Here is a 17,543-nt window from a genome sequence, read left to right as displayed (position 1 = left end):
GCAAGTTTTTAGTTAGCACCAGCGACTGTGCTAACAAACATACAGCAAATAGGTTTGGTAGAGAAAGCCGGTCGTATTATTAAACATGCAACTTTTTTGCTGGTAATAATTGAAATGATTAAAGAAAATCAACAAGCTATTTATGCAAGATAATTCATAATTTATGGGGGGGGGGTGTCATAAAGACTTGTACACGGGTACACACCGGCTCACTCCTTGGCGGCCGCTTGTCGGGGCCTGGGGCCTGGGGCTCGCTCGGGCCCCCTTTGGAGGTGGGGTGCCCCCCGGCCTCTCGGCCTGGGGCTCGGTCACTCAGGCACAGCTGGGGGCCGGCGGAGCTCACGGGCGCGTCACGGCAACTCCCCCTGACTTCTGCTCCGCGGCTGCTGGGCGAGCCCTCATCTGGGACTCTCCTCGGCTCTTACTGGAACAGTGGCGCGGCTGCCCCTCTGTTGGTCCTCCATGGTCTCTTGTGTTCTGGGGGCCTCTGGATGTCTGGAGTTTTGATCTCCTCCATACCCGCTTCACACCCTGGAGGACGGGGCTGTGGCCCCCCCACACTCCCTAGCAGATCATTACATGGAGAAACCTTTGGAATGCAAGCATGCTGATCCACACAGGTATGCACACATGGGTATTCACAGACGCGGACTAAAGCTTTCTTGGCTGCTGCCTCAAAGCACACTGTGCGCTGTCTATCTTGCGTGCTGCACAATATCGTTTATTATTTAGTAAATATTGATATCTATGACTAGCTAGTTTATTGTGATGGTGCTTTGTTTTCTCTATTATTATGTTGCTCTTTGTTGTTTGCTGTCTCCTCTGTTTGTTTTTTTTGTTGTTTTTTTTTTTTTTTTCTCCATACAGGTGACCCAGGAGTTCTTTTTTTTTTCTCTCTCTCTTCCCCCCCCTTCTCACCGTCTCTTCTCCCCTTTGGTTTTCTTTCTTTCTCTCCCCCTCTTTCTCTCATTCATTCCCCCTGTCCTATTTATTTAAAAAAAAAAAAAAAATGACAAAGGATGAACTGAAGCTCTGCCATCACGTAATGTCGCATACTGCTGTTTCTGATGTCATTTAGAAAAAAAAAAAAAAAAAAAAAAAAGGTCGACTCAATCACACTGGCTCTGTTTGTTACTAACCACAACCTCGTGCATGGGAGTAACACCAGGTAAACTCACGACACTTTTAAATATTTTGTTAAGGTAACCTCATAAATGTCACAGATGAAATATTTCATGTTTATTTGCTGGTTTGTCGGTAGCGGCTCCTTAAAAGCAAGTCTACCACACATCTATTCGACCAGCGCCAGTTGATCTGCGACGCCAGTTAATCTGGAACACCAGCTTAAAGTCTCTACTGGTTCCTGCAGAATTGTTGTTGGTTTGTGTGTTCGACTGGTGACTGGAAAGTCGCAGCCACTTGTGAGCAGCGACCGTGAATGAAATGTGTAATGATGCTGGAAAGCATGCAGTTCTATTATATTCTGTTTTACGTTTGTATCGCCTTTTGCTGGACTTCAATAAAACTTAAGCAGGCCCTTTTACTGGAGTAATTTTTTAACACTATCTCTACTTCTACTGAAGGACAGAATGTCTGTACCTTCACCAGACAGATGACAGATGATGAAGACATAAATGGAAGTATCCAGGAACTATTGTATTATTTAGCGTTATGTCTGCCACTTACCATAGTAGAACTTTATGGAGGCAAAACTGAGCACAGCATTTATTTGGATACAAAAAGTGATCTATAATATTCACACTGTAAAGCTAATTTAACTATTCAATAGAAGTTCTTTTGTGAATAACTGATCACAGCTTGAACAATATTTTGATATGAAGACAAATATTCAACAAAGGCAGTGCCATTTTTTAATTGCTGATGATGGACTAAATGGGAAAAATGCATTGGTATAATTTTATTATGTTAATTTGTTATTTTTTTGATAATGTTATAAATTCAAGCAACGTGTGCATTGAACCCAGAGAGAAAACACTGAGAACAGCTGTACACAAACTACCATGCGCCAACTCGATTACATTTTTTATTATTATGTATGTATTTATTATGTACCAGCTCAGGTAGTATAAAGAAAAATGACGTGTAACCAGATGGTTTTTTTAGTAACTTTTTTTATTGCTCAAACACAAGAAACATGCTTTGAAAAACAAAATTGCTGGGCAGCACACAGCCCTGGAATGCTGCTAAAAACAAAGAAAGAAATTAAAAAGTGGCTAACGCGTGTTCAGGTTGTTTACTAAGCTCCAAAAGAAATGACAGAGTCAAAGGTAAAAAGACAAAAAAGCGACAGTCTTCCTCCTGCTGTGACTGACAGAGAAACAGCTCATGTGTGTTCAGTGAAATGTGTGTGATCATGAGACTAGTCATTGACATCCCCCAGACTGTAAAAGTATCACAGAAACACAGTCACCTTTGGCACTGCGTCACAAGCCAGCCATGGCTGATGACAGAATCACTGAACAAGTGGCAGCATGTTACTGTTACGACATGTTAATGCTTTGGACCACAAACTCAAAGCAACACGAGCTTCAGGAATCGTTCGATGTTCTGTGATTACTTTGCAGTTTTAGAGAGATTCAAATTCATTGTTTAGCTACAGGTTAACAGTCTTCACAGCTAAGTTTTGCCTCCACCAAAGAGAAAAGAAAAAATAATATTAGGGGCTTTCCTGAACATACTTAACACTAGTTGTTAGCCGTCTAAGACCAGAATGTCTCTTGCAAAGTGTACAGGTAATTTATCTTTACAAGCAACTGCAACATATCTGTTAGTGAGGAGATTACCACGATACTGGCATCTGGGTTTTCTGGCTCCCTCATTCTTTAGTTCACACTTAACAACTTTGAACTTCTTGTGACTTTTTGTCATTTTAAGTGTTTCATCAAATTTTCCCTCAACACAAATTTTTTTGATCTCACTTGGATTATCAAGGATGAACGTGTTGGTATCTTTACAGCTGTTGTCAACATTGTAGATCTGTTTACTTTTTATAACCGTATTACAATCCATTGCAGTCATGCTGGCGTTTATGTGCTGTCTTCTAAACTTGCCATAGCCGTCTTCTTCAAGCGTTGAACTCTCAGAGGCAATGAGCAGCAAACAGATAAACAGGATCCTCATTATTACCTGGTGAAGATAAAACAGAAACAATATTCTGATTGAGAATTTTATCCAGAAAAAGCACAAATTATTGCAACAAATATGTAATAAATTTGAGTCTACATGCTAACTTGTGGTTCCTAAAGTAGAATGGGAAGTGATAGGTTTGTAGCATAAACCACAGTTTACTACACAGCAAAAATCAAGACACAAGTAGGCAAAGTTCTTTGTGTTACTCATGCATGAGAGAGACCTGCCTGGAGCCAAGTGTCGTTCCACCCACTTGACCTCCGTCAGACTCTCAGCCAGGTTCCCCATAGCACTCCTTTTATTGTGGTTACATGAATATGCATAGGGTCATTAACATATGAGGTTTCATATAGGTATACATGTGGACAAAGAATACATTGTGTGTGTGTGTGTGTGTGTGTGTGTGTGTGTGTGTGTGTGTGTGTGTGTGTGTGTGTGTGTGTGGGGTCAAGATGTGACCCTGTGAAGACTCCCCAAAGCTGGTGGCAGGAGTCTAGCGGTCCATCTGAACAAAAGGCTCTTACACTCATACAGATATACGTGTGTTTGCTAAACCATCAGCAAGAGAAGACACGACCTCTCCTAGGAGGTGTGTGATCTATGCCAGAACCCTCTGAAGAGGAGTGAACGCACCCCCCTCTTCATGCTACACAGAGTTGTTACAGACCTCCTAGGATGAGACATTCTTTCAATCTACAAATGAATATATACTTCTAAGCATATATAAATATATATTTCTAAGCATAAATGACAATCCAACAATACAAATCTAACAGGAAGCAGAGGCTTCAACTATCACCCAGCCCTCTCCTGTTGAGCCTGCTCCTATTCTGGCTTCAAGCCCAGCAAGAAGCGTCGGATCAGCTGCTGAATGATTGCTTAGTTACTTTGCTTTTGTCTTTGGGTGCTCAGGGACTTCTCATACACTCCTTCCCCTTCATTCATATTCTACTGTTACATACACTATGTTGCCAAAAGATTCTGTTCCTCTGCTTTCACACACACATATAAACTTGAATTACATCCTATTTTTAATCCATATGATGTCGGCCTCCCTGTAAATGCTTTCCACAGCGTTTAGGAGTGTATGGGGAATTTATGAGGTCAGCCACTGATCTCACACATTAACTTGCAGTCTCTGCTCTATTTATGAGCAGTTCTGTCAGGTTGAGATCAGGACTCTGTGCAGGCCAAACTCGCTCATCCATGTCTTTATGGATCTTGTTTTGTGCACTGGTGTGCAGTGACGTTGGAACAGGAAGGGGCCATCCCCAAACTGTTCCCACAGACTATGGAGCATGAACGTATCATAAGTGTTTTGGTGTGTAGAAGCATTAAGAGTATCTTTTACTGGAACTAAGGGGCCGAGTCTTAAATTGCTGTTGAATCTAAATGTCTTATAGTGAGACACATTAGAATTTTGATTTTGTCTTTTCACAAACTGATCGCCAGCCAGAAATCTTTACATCACACAATGAAACAATTTGCAAGAACTTAAACGTCGACTCGGACATGAAATCATCATAAATGTAAACGCTGGAAGCTTTCCTCACATCTCCTCGTGTATTGTGGCTTGGTCTGTAATAACAAATCTGTACTGCACATCTGAAAACGAATAAAACTCAACTCAAGAACCTCACGACCTTTGCTGCACTAAAAGGCATCCAGCATGAGATTACCTTATTTTTGCTTCACTGATGAGTGAATGAGTGGTTGTTGGTTGGTTGGTTGGTTGGTTGGTTGGTTAACCTGCAGCGGTTCAGGCACAAGTGGGTCGTGTGGAGCAGCAGGTGAAAGGCTCTGAAGCTGGCGAAAGATTACAATAAATCAAATACATGACTGAATAGGCAACATCTGATAGTCAGTGTGAATGAAAATGAAAGATTATCTAACATAAAGACTGGTCTCAAACTGTACATGCATGTAGCTTATGCAGGATTTGTGTGCTCACAGAACCCAGATAATGTCAGCATGTTTTTAAGCCCGTGTCTGGATTGTAAAAGTAGGTAAAGTGTGGCAGGAGCGAGGGTTGTTATACTTCCTTGGAGGTGTAGAACATGAGCCTGTTGAGAATTAAATATTTTTATTGTACAAACAAAACATTCTTACCAAATGAGGAGCGAAGACTCGAGATGAGCAGAGTGTAGCTGAGACACGCTGTTACGTTCAAGTCAGTCAAACTGGAACAAAGAACACTTGGTTCTTGCCACTTTGATTTTTATACATTTCAGCAGCACCGCCTTATGTAATCATTTAAATTATCACCCGCATCACCAGTGCACCAGTTCTAAGAAAATGTACCACTTCTCTGTTTGTGTTTCAGAAACTTAATGCAACATGACCACAGCATCATGCAAATGTAGTTTGTCACTCATAGCTGGCTTTTCTACTGTTTTACGAAAAAAAATGTTTTCTTGCATATTTGCAGGCCAAACAATCAGGTTGAACGATCAGGCTTGACGCCTCCATTTCTACCTGTTCGTGTTTCCAAAGTAGAATCACTGTGGCGATCGCTTTAAAGGCTGCATGGCTTTCATTGTTACATTGTGTTCATACCTAAATACTAAGAGAAAGTTCATATGTGTGTCCTCATTAGGACCGGGATTTGTGTTGGTGTGTGGGACTGTTTCCTAAGGTTTATACTGATACTGGTTATAATGTGACAATGTGTTTCAGCTATTTTACAGAGTAACACAAAAGTAATGTAATTAGTTGAAGTAGTGTAATGAGTAAATAATACTTTTGTTCTGTTTAATGTGTGTTATGTATTACTTTTTTGACTAACAACCCCAGTACCGATCTCTACAAGGAGAGGCAGTACCTCCAACATGTACAAACATTTGACCCAGCGGCATATCGAAGGCACTGCATGAATGTAATGCCTAAGATATGCTGCTTAGAGATTGTGGAAGGGCTCAAAGTGGAGCCAATAAGAACCCAAAAAGAATCAATAAGAGAATCATATTGATAAGTGATATTGAGAATGCCATCCCTACCTACTTGTGTGTCACCCTACTTGCATAGGGCTTCATATAATTGTTGGGGTCTTCTGCAATGTTCCCTCTAAGCTGCGCACGTGCGCAATTGCGCACTGTTGGCACGGTCTCTGCGCACAGAAAATCTGCGGTGCGCACAAAAAAAAACTAACCTGAATTGAAATTAAAATTAATACTTTAACATTTCTGTTTTGCAGTGTTAGTCAGTAAGAGACAGGCTGCTCCCATATGGGATTAGAACGATGCCACCTTATCCCATAGTTCAGCCGATGCGTATATACGCAGCCAATCAACGTCATTGACAGGCTATGACAGCGTCCTTATGTGCCGACACCGGTGTTTTAGCTAGCAAAGCAGCGTGGCTGATGTGGAGTGAAGCCACGTTAATGACAACGTGTACAACCATTGGAGATGTGAGCAGGACAGACGGAACAATTGACGGAAAAAGTGTGGACTTTATACCAGTTTTTAAATTGTCTTGATAGGCCACGTAAAACCAGAGTTATGATAAAAATATGCAATGTTTGGTTTTCTTCCTGAATATTGTCGTTGTTTATATTTACTGGGGGAAGAAACGGTAAAAACTGCGTTTTATAAGAAAAAAGGCTCGAAAGCCTGTGAGCAAAAACAAACCCCACCCCCCACCTTTCCAATTGGTTCAAAAAAGTACCATGTCGACCAATCAAAAAATGATATGGCAACGTGACATCTTGTTGTTAAGAAACGGGGGGAAGTTTTAGGAGTGACGGCGGTGTGGGGAGATGTGAGAGATTTGAGACGTTCAGCGCAAATCTCGTGTAGTTAGTGTGTAGTGTAGTTTTTGTTGTGTGTGTCAGAACAATGAGGCGACTGCTGAATGTTACAGGTGTTACAGCAGTGATACATCTCCTGTTGTCAGGCCTGCAGGTATCAGGCTGTTGTTCTCCTTTATCTCATAGTGGACAGAAATGATTTTTTGGAGTGGCACAAATACAGGGAGTGCAGAATTATTAGGCAAATGAGTATTTTGTCCACATCATCCTCTTCATGCATGTTGTCTTACTCCAAGCTGCCCAGTCAACACACATACGTGGGGCCCAAATAGGGAGCATCAGGGCTAATATTTGGGGCCCACTTGGGAAACCCAACTGGGGTCCAGCTAATTTTGTCCTCAGTTTCCATGGTGGCCCCAAATGTGTTTGCCCACATAGGTTAATGACGGACCCTGGATGGGCCCCAAATCAGGCCCAGCCAATAAACAAGTGTGGGACCCAGATGGGTAGAAGTGGGTCTGATAGTTGGGGCCCACTTGGGTTACCCACCTGGGACCCAGCTACTTTTGTCCTCAGTTTTCATGGTGGCCCCAAGTGTGTTTGCCCAGATGGGCTAATGACGGGCCCTGGATGGGCCCCAAATCAGGCCCAGCCAATAAACAAGTGTGGGACCCAGATGGGTAGAAGTGGGTCTGATAGTTGGGGCCCACTTGGGTTACCCACCTGGGACCCAGCTACTTTTGTCCTCAGTTTTCATGGTGGCCCCAAGTGTGTTTGCCCAGATGGGTTAATGACGGGCTCTGGATGGGCCCCAAATCAGGCCCAGCCAATAAACAAGTGTGGGACCAAGATGGGTAGAAGCGGGTCTGATATTTGGGGCCCACCTGGGTTACCCACCTGGGACCCAGCTACTTTTGTCCTCAGTTTCCATGGTGGCCCCAAGTGTGCTTGCCCAGATGGGATTTTGGATACTACAGTAAGCTAAAATTTAAATCACCTGTACAACAAAGTCAGTTTATCTTTTTTATTAATACTGATTAATATGACATTTTAAAACAGTATGCAGTATAACAGTAATTTTTTATATACTATACAAATATTTTTTTTGTTTAGAGAACATGTTGACAAAAAAGGTCCCCAGTATACACAAAACAATAACAAATCAATGTTATACAGTTTAAACGAAAAAGAAATGCACTGAAACACAGCTTCTCACTCATTCAGTGATCCATTGGTCCTGAAAAAAAAAAAGTGCATTTTTTCACAACTAACATCAGATTTGCAATACTACTGGAGTTGTTTTGAAAGTTGTGCTGATCAAGTTGTTTGACTGGCTGGAGTTCCTGGAGCTGATTGTGCAAAGAAGAATATTGCACAAACTGCTAAACATAACTGGAAATTGTTCACATACCGTAACACAGTGAGGAACCAAAAAACGGTTTCGTGAGAGCTGTCTTCAAGTATGCTGCAAACCAGAGAGAAATATGTGGTCATTCCTGGCAGCAGCCATCACCCTCCAGAACAACATGAGCTGATGCCCCCCCCCCCCCCCCCCATAAAAAACCCAAACATAATTTCCCTCAATAATACAGTATTTGTAATTAATTTAATCTCCACAGTCTATCTAAACCGAGTCACTAAGGTATACCTCTCCTGCACGCGACACTGTGCCCTTGCCATGCGATTTCCTCCTCTATCTCTTGCACCAATAAACCACTTGGATGCTGCCTTTTCTGCCTCTTTTCTGGTAATCTGGCTTGTAAGAGCATTTTTTTTCAAGCTGCCTGTAAAGCACAGATATTGACCACAAGAAAGTGAGACTATATTACTGAATCTAAAGACACAGCTGTAATTCTCTTTTTTTGTTACATACTTATATTTATACTGTGACACGGCATAAGATCTCACATAAATGTAGAACCAAAGTATTAAAACCTTAAATCAGTGAGCTCGTTCAGTGAGAGACTGAGATTACCGAAAAGCACCACTGAACGACACAGGAAATCATTCCTGCCTGTGGCCATCTCCCTGTACAACGCATCCACTTAACACACTGTTTGCTGCTACAGCTACACATGTTTCTTTTCCAAATATTTATTTATAAGTGACTTATGTATGTATGTATGTATGTATGTATATATATATATGTATATATTGTACTATTCTTAGTTAGCGTATTGTCTGTCTTGTCTTAATGTTGGTTTAAAATGGAGCACTGTAACAAAAAATAATTTCCCCCAGGGATCAATAAAGTATTCTGATTCTGATAAATTGATTGGAAGACTGACTACAGCTGAAATGAGCATCTGTTATTCAAACATCAACAAAATATCTTACAACTAATGAGCTTACCATATAGCACTTCAAAAATCTTAAGCCCTCGAAATTCCCGCTTTCCATGGCGCCCAACGAAGTTATATTGCCTGGAAAGAGCATTGTCCATAATGAAGGCCATCATTCTTCTGGTGGCTTCATCAACAGTGCTCCCTCCGATCTCTGCCACAACAGCAACCTTAGGACACACAAGGACAATAATTTTACCGACAGTAGTACCATCAGTCACACCTAAAAGAAAACCTGCACAGCTACACAGTAATTAGGCTTAATAATTTTGATGCTATTTGATTGAGAAAGAGTTAAGTATCAAAGTCAAACACTGTCTGATGTAAATGCAAAGAGCTAAATGACTGATCCACCAAAAGTAATTTCTTAAGGTTTGGCGTGGCACAACTTGTAAAGTACAACTTATTTTATTTTCAAAAACAGCAACTTTTGTGGAGCTCACCTTCCGCCACTTCATTGCACTGACCATGTTTGAACAAACACCAACTTTCCTTAATCATAACTGCTAGCATAAAACGCAGATTGAGGCATTAATCAATTATTGTCATTACATCATTATTATTTACCACTTCTTTCAGGAAGACAGGGTCTATCAGTTTTTGTTCCAGTGCTTCCACGTCTGCGACTGTCCGGAGAGGAAAAACAGCACCCTCGGGTAATACTGCAGCAACTGGTCCATCACGTTGTTTGAGGAGAGACTGTAGCATTCGACTGTGGATCCTCTGAGTCTCCTTAATGTCTTCCAGGAGGGTTAGAACACGTACAAACATGCTGGTATTGGTGGCTTGTACAAGTTGTCTTGGAACTGGTTGTGAAACCACAGGTGAAGGAGTTGAGGGTGGTGGTAGCTGAACAAATGGATGAGTGACGTTCTGGTGGGGAGTTTCACTTGAATGTCTATTCTCCATTGCTGATGTTGATGAGGTCTCTGGCTGTTCCGCAGCGTTGTCCCAATCCTCATCCGAGCTTGACTGGATCACTGGCCTTAAAATGAATTTAAAAAAATATTTTAAAAAACCCACAAACAATTTAGTTACTGGTTAGTCCTACAAACTAAAAACATTAATGTATAGTCCGGCATCAAAAGGAGTCTAAAACTGATTTTTAAAAGTCAAAAAGTTACAAAGTGCTATTTTAAGATCATATCTAAATCTGGTGAGCAGTAATGGTCTGCTAAAGATACTGTCAGCTTGTTTTTGTTTTTCTTATAATCACCACAATAAATTGTTGCTTTTAAGGCGTTTTAAAGAAACATAATTACCTCCTTTTCCGCTTCCCTTTTCCCAATCTGCTTCCAGAATCTGACTCAGTCTGCAGATCAGAGGTTGCTTCAGACCTCCGCAGTTTCACCCTGGCATTTTCATAGTTTTCTGTAAATTTTTGACATACATCAACAAAATGTTGTTAGTGAAATTACAGGGAAATTTTTTGTTCTGTCTTTAATGACAGAATATTTGGTAGCAATAAACAAAAATGCTTCTTACCAGCTTTCCCCAAGATGCGAACTCTGTACTGTGACCAGTTTGCATCTGGAGTAACTCCATCCTTTACAGCCTTATTGATATTGACTCTCCCTGGTGGCCAAGAATCTTCCGCTGGTCCTGTAAACCACTTGCAAGGAATTATGGATACACCTCCACCATCCAGAAAATCAACAACTGCAAATGGATGCATGCTGGTGAGAAAGCAAAAAGAAGCCAACTAGTACAGCAGTGGCAATGCCACATATCCAGACTTCAGTGGCAAAAGCACCATTTTCTGTTTTAGTTCATCAAGTAATACAAGATTCATTTGTTTAGACAGATTTGAAACAAAGTAAATTCCAAGGCATGTTGAGTCCAATGGATAGCTGAAAAAGGCATTACAGTTTTCAAAGACCTGACACAGTGCTTTGACAACTTGGCAATCCTGTAAAATGTTTGCCACAATAAGAATTTTTCCCCCTACATTGAAACAGTTATCTCCCATGGAGCAAGAAACATATGTCTGTCCATCAGTGTATTTTCTGTACTGCTTAAAAGTTCCAAGATCACTTGTTATTGGTCCAGAGTTATGAGGCTGTTTAAGAGGAGAGGGAACAGACATCCTCTCTTTTCTTTTCTTCTGAATACTTTGCGTCTCATAGACGCGCTTGACAATTTGTTCCACAGGTTTATGAGGCCTCCGCACAATCTTTTTCAGTTTACCCAGGAAGGTTTCAAATGGGAAGCAGGAAATACTGTCCAAAGGTCCAAACTTTTTCGCATCTTCAGCTAGGTGTATTAAATTATGTACATTATAACCAACAAATTCAAGACCATAAATCGAACCAAAATCTTTCACAAACTGCTTTAAAACATCCTCTGCATAATCACAGTTCTCAATACACAAATCAGGACTAAGAAGAATTCTTATAGATACAGATAAAAGTATAAAGTGTCTATACATTTGGCTTGGTATATTATTAAATAAAACAACTGGGCCTGTGTAAAGCAAAAATTGTCTCAATTCAGTTGCTTTCCACATGCTAATTTCAAGGAGAGATCTTGGTTTCCTTGCAAAACTTTTAGGCAAATGTTGCCTGACAGAAACCATGAATGCTGAAATCACGGTTAGAATTTGCATAGACTGTCTGCATTTTCGGGGACCTTTTAACCAAAGATAAATAAGTTTTCGCATTACCCCCAGACACACAAGGTGCATATAGTCCAGCACAAAACCTGAGACTAGTCCCACACCCAACTCATTCAGAGGTGACACCCCAACCTGATGCTCTTTGTAGGCCATAGCACGAAAAGTCTCATCAGTCCTTTTCTCAGCAGAAATTTCAGGAAAACACAATCTCCTATTCACATACATGCCCTTTTGAGTGCACCGCTCACACGCATAATAGCCAGTGTGTCCCTTCACACATTTAAGAAAAGCACGAGCAGGTGCATCACAAATGAATGCATCTGGAGCAGCAACACTGAAATGGACACCATTATACTGAACTCCATCTTGTATAATTGCCCTTACATCTTGTACAAAGTCATTCAAGTACTCCTGTACATTAGAAGGTTTGGTTGTACCTGAGTATAACCCGATCACAAAAACATCACAATTTGGGATCTCCTTGATTCTACCCAGAATAGGCCACAGACTAACATTGTTGCTGCGGAATAAAGGTAGACCATCAACATTAATTCTAAGTGTTAGATTGTTTGTTAGTTTCTTTAAATCAAAATCTAAAAGCTCCAATGCTGCAACAATTGAATTCTTTAAACCAAAATGGTAGTATGATCCCCCAGCCACATTTATCACATTACATTTGCGGGCAGTTGACATCAATGTTCGAGCATCTAGTGGTACATTAAGACCTTTCTGTCTAAGAATTTTAAGAAGGGCAGACAAAGCATTATGTGACACATTGTATTCTGCAGCCCACTCTGCAAGTCCTTTTGTATCATCTGGTGTGTCTGAAAAAGCATCAGAATCGAAACAGTCATCGTCCAGATCAAATTCATTAAACTCAGACACCCCACTTTCAGAGTCTTCAGGAAACACGTCAAAGTCCAAAGCATCATAAAAAATGTCTGCAGATTGTTCATTTTGTGAACTGACTCCAGCATGTTCATCGCAATCATGGTACTCTTCCACAAGGGGTTTATTCTCAAAAGAATCTGAGAAAAAAATTAAGTCCTGATGATGATCTAACTCATTCTGCTGTGAAACGAGACGTAAATGTTCAACAACTTTCGCAGCTATTTTTCTTCTCTTTGTCCTCTCAGATTGCTCCATTGCTTTCTGAAAGATAAAATGTATAAAAATGATAAAATGTAGTATTTTTCAGTCACCTGGGTAACAGCTTGGATAGGTTACACTAACTACATCAACAGGTCCTTACTCAGAAATATTATTGGGGCCTGACAACTATCCAAAGCACATTTACATGTTATTAATCGTGGTTAATAAAGCCATTTTCTTAAATTTCATTCACTTTAGCATTTGGCTGTCACTTGTGTATTAGAAATATAGGAACAAAGATGTAAACACAAAGCGCGGAACCGATGCATCAAAATGTGTGAGATGTCAGCTTTTTCGCCGAGGGCAGGTACACTGACACTCCGTCAGGGCTGAAAGCCGACAGCTCACTAATTCTGATGATGCAGGTTTCATCACTCTCCAACCAAAATTAACTGAACCAGCAGCAAAAGAAGATCCAAACTACGCTTCATATTTGATAAATACTGTCATTAATTCCCTCTTGCTGTCTTGTTTTCACCACAATTTAAAAAAAAAAAAGAAAAAAAAAAGAAAAATCACACTTCCTGCACAGCTCTCTCGTAGTGTACTTCGAGAAAAGTTTCCCCATCTGAAATCTGTTTTCCACATTATTCCCTTGCTTATTATACATCAGTGTACGGTTGTGCTTAGCGCTGTTGTCAGTTGTTTTTTTGTGCCAAATTATGCCAAATTGCAAAAAACTCAGCTTGTTCTCTAATAAAACCTCTAATAAAACCTCTAATAAAACCTCTGTAACTTTGCTCTGCTTTACTTCAGCAGCATCAGGTAATGTTCATATATTGATTCATGGTTTTCTTCAGTTTTTGTTCAACTGCAGAATATTTCTAAGGTTATCTGATTTAAAAAGCCACTCCAGGAAAATCTCCTTCATGTTTTTCTGTGTTTTATCCTCAGTTACTTTGGCATAAAGACATCTGCTGTGATGCTTACACCAGCCTTAAAAGCTGTTGTATTACAATAAAAGACCCTGACATCGCTTTATAAAGTAACAATTCTAATTGTTACAAACTCAAAAAAAGATTCCTACTAGTATATTTCTGGCATGAATCAAATTTTGAATATAAATGAATTTTGAAATATACACTGCTTCTTATGTCAAAGTCTGTAAAAATAAAGAAAGAGATAAACCACACATAACCCTTGCTACTATTCACTCCACTGTCCAACAGCAAAATCAAACCAATATACAGATATTAATAACATATTAATGTAATAGTGTGACTATGCAATTTATAAGTAGCCATAGTCAGCCAAGTCATAATCAAAACAACAAACATCTCAAGTTTTGAGATCATTGCAAACCCTCCTGGCCAATAATCACACAAGCTGTCCATGAAGGAAGGTTGATAAAGGAGCATGCACAAAATTCAAACAAATTTAAGCCATAATGAAACAAATTAAAATAACAGTGCACATGCACAAATCAGGCACCAGACAAACACTTAAAGATCACAGATCTTTAGAACCACATCCAAAGAGCAATTGCTTTTTTTTTTTATAAATAAATAAATGTGTAGATTCTAGCCAAATATACATTACAAAAGGAAAAAAGGAGGGCCACAGCAATCATAGTAAAAGGAGTTGGCACTGTGGCCCTAACAAGACCGATCAGTTCTGCTTAAATAATCAGTTTCCCTCATGTACAGAGCTTGCACAACAGTGAGAGGCAGATTCTAGAGTCAGTACACTATTTCTGATTAAGTTCTCACTAAAACAACTACACACATAAAGTTGCATGAATGTGTATGAAATGTGTATGAAAAAAAAAACCCAAACAAATCAAGAACACCTATATTTTATTTGCTTTTTCTGGAAAAATGAAAACAATGGCAAGAAAAATGATGATGTCTTCTACAGAAATAGAGTGCTCACTGATCTGCCTCTCTGACTGCTGTGCATGCTCCTGACACAGGGGCAAAAGCTGGGGACTAGTTGCTCATGGCCATGGCCTACCCTCATCACTTAGCGGTGAGGAATGAAGCTGATAAAGACAACACCAAAGCAATTTTGGTTGCTCTGATAGTGAAAATACCCTCCCATATTCCTCTTAAAAAATTAGAACTTCGTTAAATTGGTCTAATACAGTCCTTTATTAATACTAATCATAGAGAAAACCAAGATAACGTTTAAGTACAACTTGATGTTAAGTACACGCAGTAATTAATTTTGGTGCTAGTTAAGCAGTATACAGGACACCAGAAAATGCTTTCAAACTGTGAAAATTGGCTAAATCCAACATTACGTAAAAATTTCAACTAGCTTAGCATTGCTTGAGTGCTAGGAAAAAGTTTGCCAGCACTTGTGCCATTCATTACTTTGCAGCATCATAACTTTGTAAACATTTCATTTATACTTAGGGATTCAAATTAAGTCAAAAAAGTTCTTACCCTTACTGCAGATAAGTTCGTAGCTCAAAGATGCACTTAATCCAAAAATTGTCAGCTTAACTGTCAGCTTTGTCCAAGGGCGGGAAATGAAGAATGTTCCAGAATGGGGGGGGGCCGGGTTCAAGAAAACCTCGTGATATTTCATGAAATAACGCGAGATTTCAAAAAGGGTTAACCCTAACCCTCCTACATGGAGTGAAATTTTTTTCCCACTCAAATGTAAAACCATTTATTTTATTTTATTAAGCGTCTTACAATTTTAAGTCATATCTGTTCTTTGTGTTTCACTTATATTAATATATTTTATATGTATATTTTGTTATTAATTAAATATACATATGCTGCCTGTGGCATAATTTATTATCAGTTATTTCATCTTAATTCATGTTTATACTTACACATGACTAATAATTATACTTAACTAAGGTCATTAAACTCAGTTGCCTGTTCATGCAACTTCCCATATGTTACCCATATGGTGCCCATAGAACATAGCCCATCTGGGCTGGCTCAGGTGGGTCCTACCTGGCTAACCCAGGTGGGTCCCAGATTGGATGCCCATTGTAAGCCCATCCCCACTTGGAACCCCCATAGCCCATGTGGGGCCCACATACTGGTGTTTACTGGGTGTATAGGCTCGAAAGCCTCCTACCAATTAAGCATATTAGGTGATGTGCATCTCTGTAATGAGAAGGGGTGTGGTCTAATGACATCAACACCCTATATCAGGTGTGCATAATTATTAGGCAACGTCCTTTCCTTTGGCAAAATGGGTCAAAAGAAGGACTTGACAGGCTCAGAAAAGTCAAAAAATAGTGAGATATCTTGCAGAGGGATGCAGCAGTCTCAAAATTGCAAAGCTTCTGAAGCGTGATCATCGAACAATCAAGCGTTTCATTCAAAATAGTCAACAGGGTCGCAAGAAGCATGTGGAAAAACCAAGGCGCAAAATAACTGCCCATGAACTGAGAAAAGTCAAGCGTGCAGCTGCCAAGATGCCACTTGCCACCAGTTTGGCCATATTTCAGAGCTGCAACATCACTGGAGTGCCCAAAAGCACAAGGTGTGCAATACTCAGAGACATGGCCAAGGTAAGAAAGGCTGAAAGACGACCACCACTGAACAAGACACACAAGCTGAAACGTCAAGACTGGGCCAAGAAATATCTCAAGACTGGTTTTTCTAAGGTTTTATGGACTGATGAAATGAGAGTGAGTCTTGATGGGCCAGATGGATGGGCCCGTGGCTGGATTGGTAAAGGGCAGAGAGCTCCAGTCCGACTCAGACGCCAGCAAGGTGGAGGTGGAGTACTGGTTTGGGCTGGTATCATCAAAGATGAGCTTGTGGGGCCTTTTCGGGTTGAGGATGGAGTCAAGCTCAACTCCCAGTCCTACTGCCAGTTTCTGGAAGACACCTTCTTCAAGCAGTGGTACAGGAAGAAGTCTGCATCCTTCAAGAAAAACATGATTTTCATGCAGGACAATGCTCCATCACACGCGTCCAAGTACTCCACAGCGTGGCTGGCAAGAAAGGGTATAAAAGAAGAAAAACTAATGACATGGCCTCCTTGTTCACCTGATCTGAACCCCATTGAGAACCTGTGGTCCATCATCAAATGTGAGATTTACAAGGAGGCAAAACAGTACACCTCTCTGAACAGTGTCTGGGAGGCTGTGGTTGCTGCTGCACGCAATGTTGATGGTGAACAGATCAAAACACTGACAGAATCCATGGATGGCAGGCTTTTGAGTGTCCTTGCAAAGAAAGGTGGCTATATTGGTCGCTGATTTGTTTTTGTTTTGTTTTTGAATGTCAGAAATGTATATTTATGAATGTGGAGATGTTATATTGGTTTCACTGGTAAAAATAAATAATTGAAATGGGTATATATTTGTTTTTTGTTAAGTTGCCTAATAATTATGCACAGTAATAGTCACCTGCACACACAGATATCCCCCTAAAATAGCTAAAACTAAAAACAAACTAAAAACTACTTCCAAAAACATTCAGCTTTGATATTAATGAGTTTTTTGGGTTCATTGAGAACATGGTTGTTGTTCAATAATAACATTATTCCTCAAAAATACAACTTGCCTAATAATTCTGCACTCCCTGTAAATGTTTCTGCAGCTTTAACTGTTTTAAAATTT

At 40.2% G+C, this 17,543-nt stretch overlaps 2 protein-coding genes across 5 annotated transcripts; both read right to left on the bottom strand.

Moving 5' to 3' along the window:
* Positions 1-2,090: 2,090 nt before the first annotated feature.
* Positions 2,091-15,478, bottom strand: LOC147302560 (uncharacterized). 4 transcript variants are annotated; one of them, XM_086284027.1, is made up of 7 exons: positions 15,394-15,478; positions 10,726-10,916; positions 10,503-10,611; positions 9,808-10,225; positions 9,251-9,410; positions 8,547-8,682; positions 7,855-8,363 (listed from the first exon to the last, which is right to left on the bottom strand). In XM_086284027.1, exons 2-7 carry the CDS (start codon positions 10,913-10,915, stop codon positions 8,216-8,218), a joined length of 1,161 nt encoding a protein of 386 aa, XP_086140153.1. In that variant the 5' UTR covers position 10,916; positions 15,394-15,478; the 3' UTR covers positions 7,855-8,215. The 4 variants fall into 4 exon arrangements, 3 of the variants coding, with proteins under 3 accessions (XP_086140155.1, XP_086140153.1, XP_086140154.1); XM_086284028.1 differs by lacking the exon at positions 15,394-15,478 and having other exon boundaries at positions 7,855-8,135; positions 8,310-8,363; positions 10,726-10,915; XR_015127280.1 differs by lacking the exons at positions 7,855-8,363; positions 8,547-8,682; positions 15,394-15,478 and adding exons at positions 2,091-3,147; positions 4,830-4,956 and having other exon boundaries at positions 10,726-10,915.
* Positions 10,943-15,465, bottom strand: LOC147302561 (uncharacterized). The gene is made up of 2 exons (XM_086284025.1): positions 15,394-15,465; positions 10,943-13,006 (listed from the first exon to the last, which is right to left on the bottom strand). Exon 2 carries the CDS (start codon positions 12,998-13,000, stop codon positions 10,943-10,945), a length of 2,058 nt encoding a protein of 685 aa, XP_086140151.1. The 5' UTR covers positions 13,001-13,006; positions 15,394-15,465.
* Positions 15,479-17,543: the final 2,065 nt, after the last annotated feature.

The sequence above is a fragment of the Aulonocara sp. 'chitande type north' Nkhata Bay genome, linkage group LG23 (assembly GCF_057382095.1).
Source record: "Aulonocara sp. 'chitande type north' Nkhata Bay isolate Kocher_YH1m ecotype deep benthic linkage group LG23, A_spYH_male_GT1.1, whole genome shotgun sequence".
Classification (NCBI taxonomy): domain Eukaryota; kingdom Metazoa; phylum Chordata; class Actinopteri; order Cichliformes; family Cichlidae; genus Aulonocara; species Aulonocara sp. 'chitande type north' Nkhata Bay.
The sequence above is the reverse complement of the archived record's forward strand: the minus strand, read 5'-3'. Positions and strand labels throughout refer to the sequence as shown.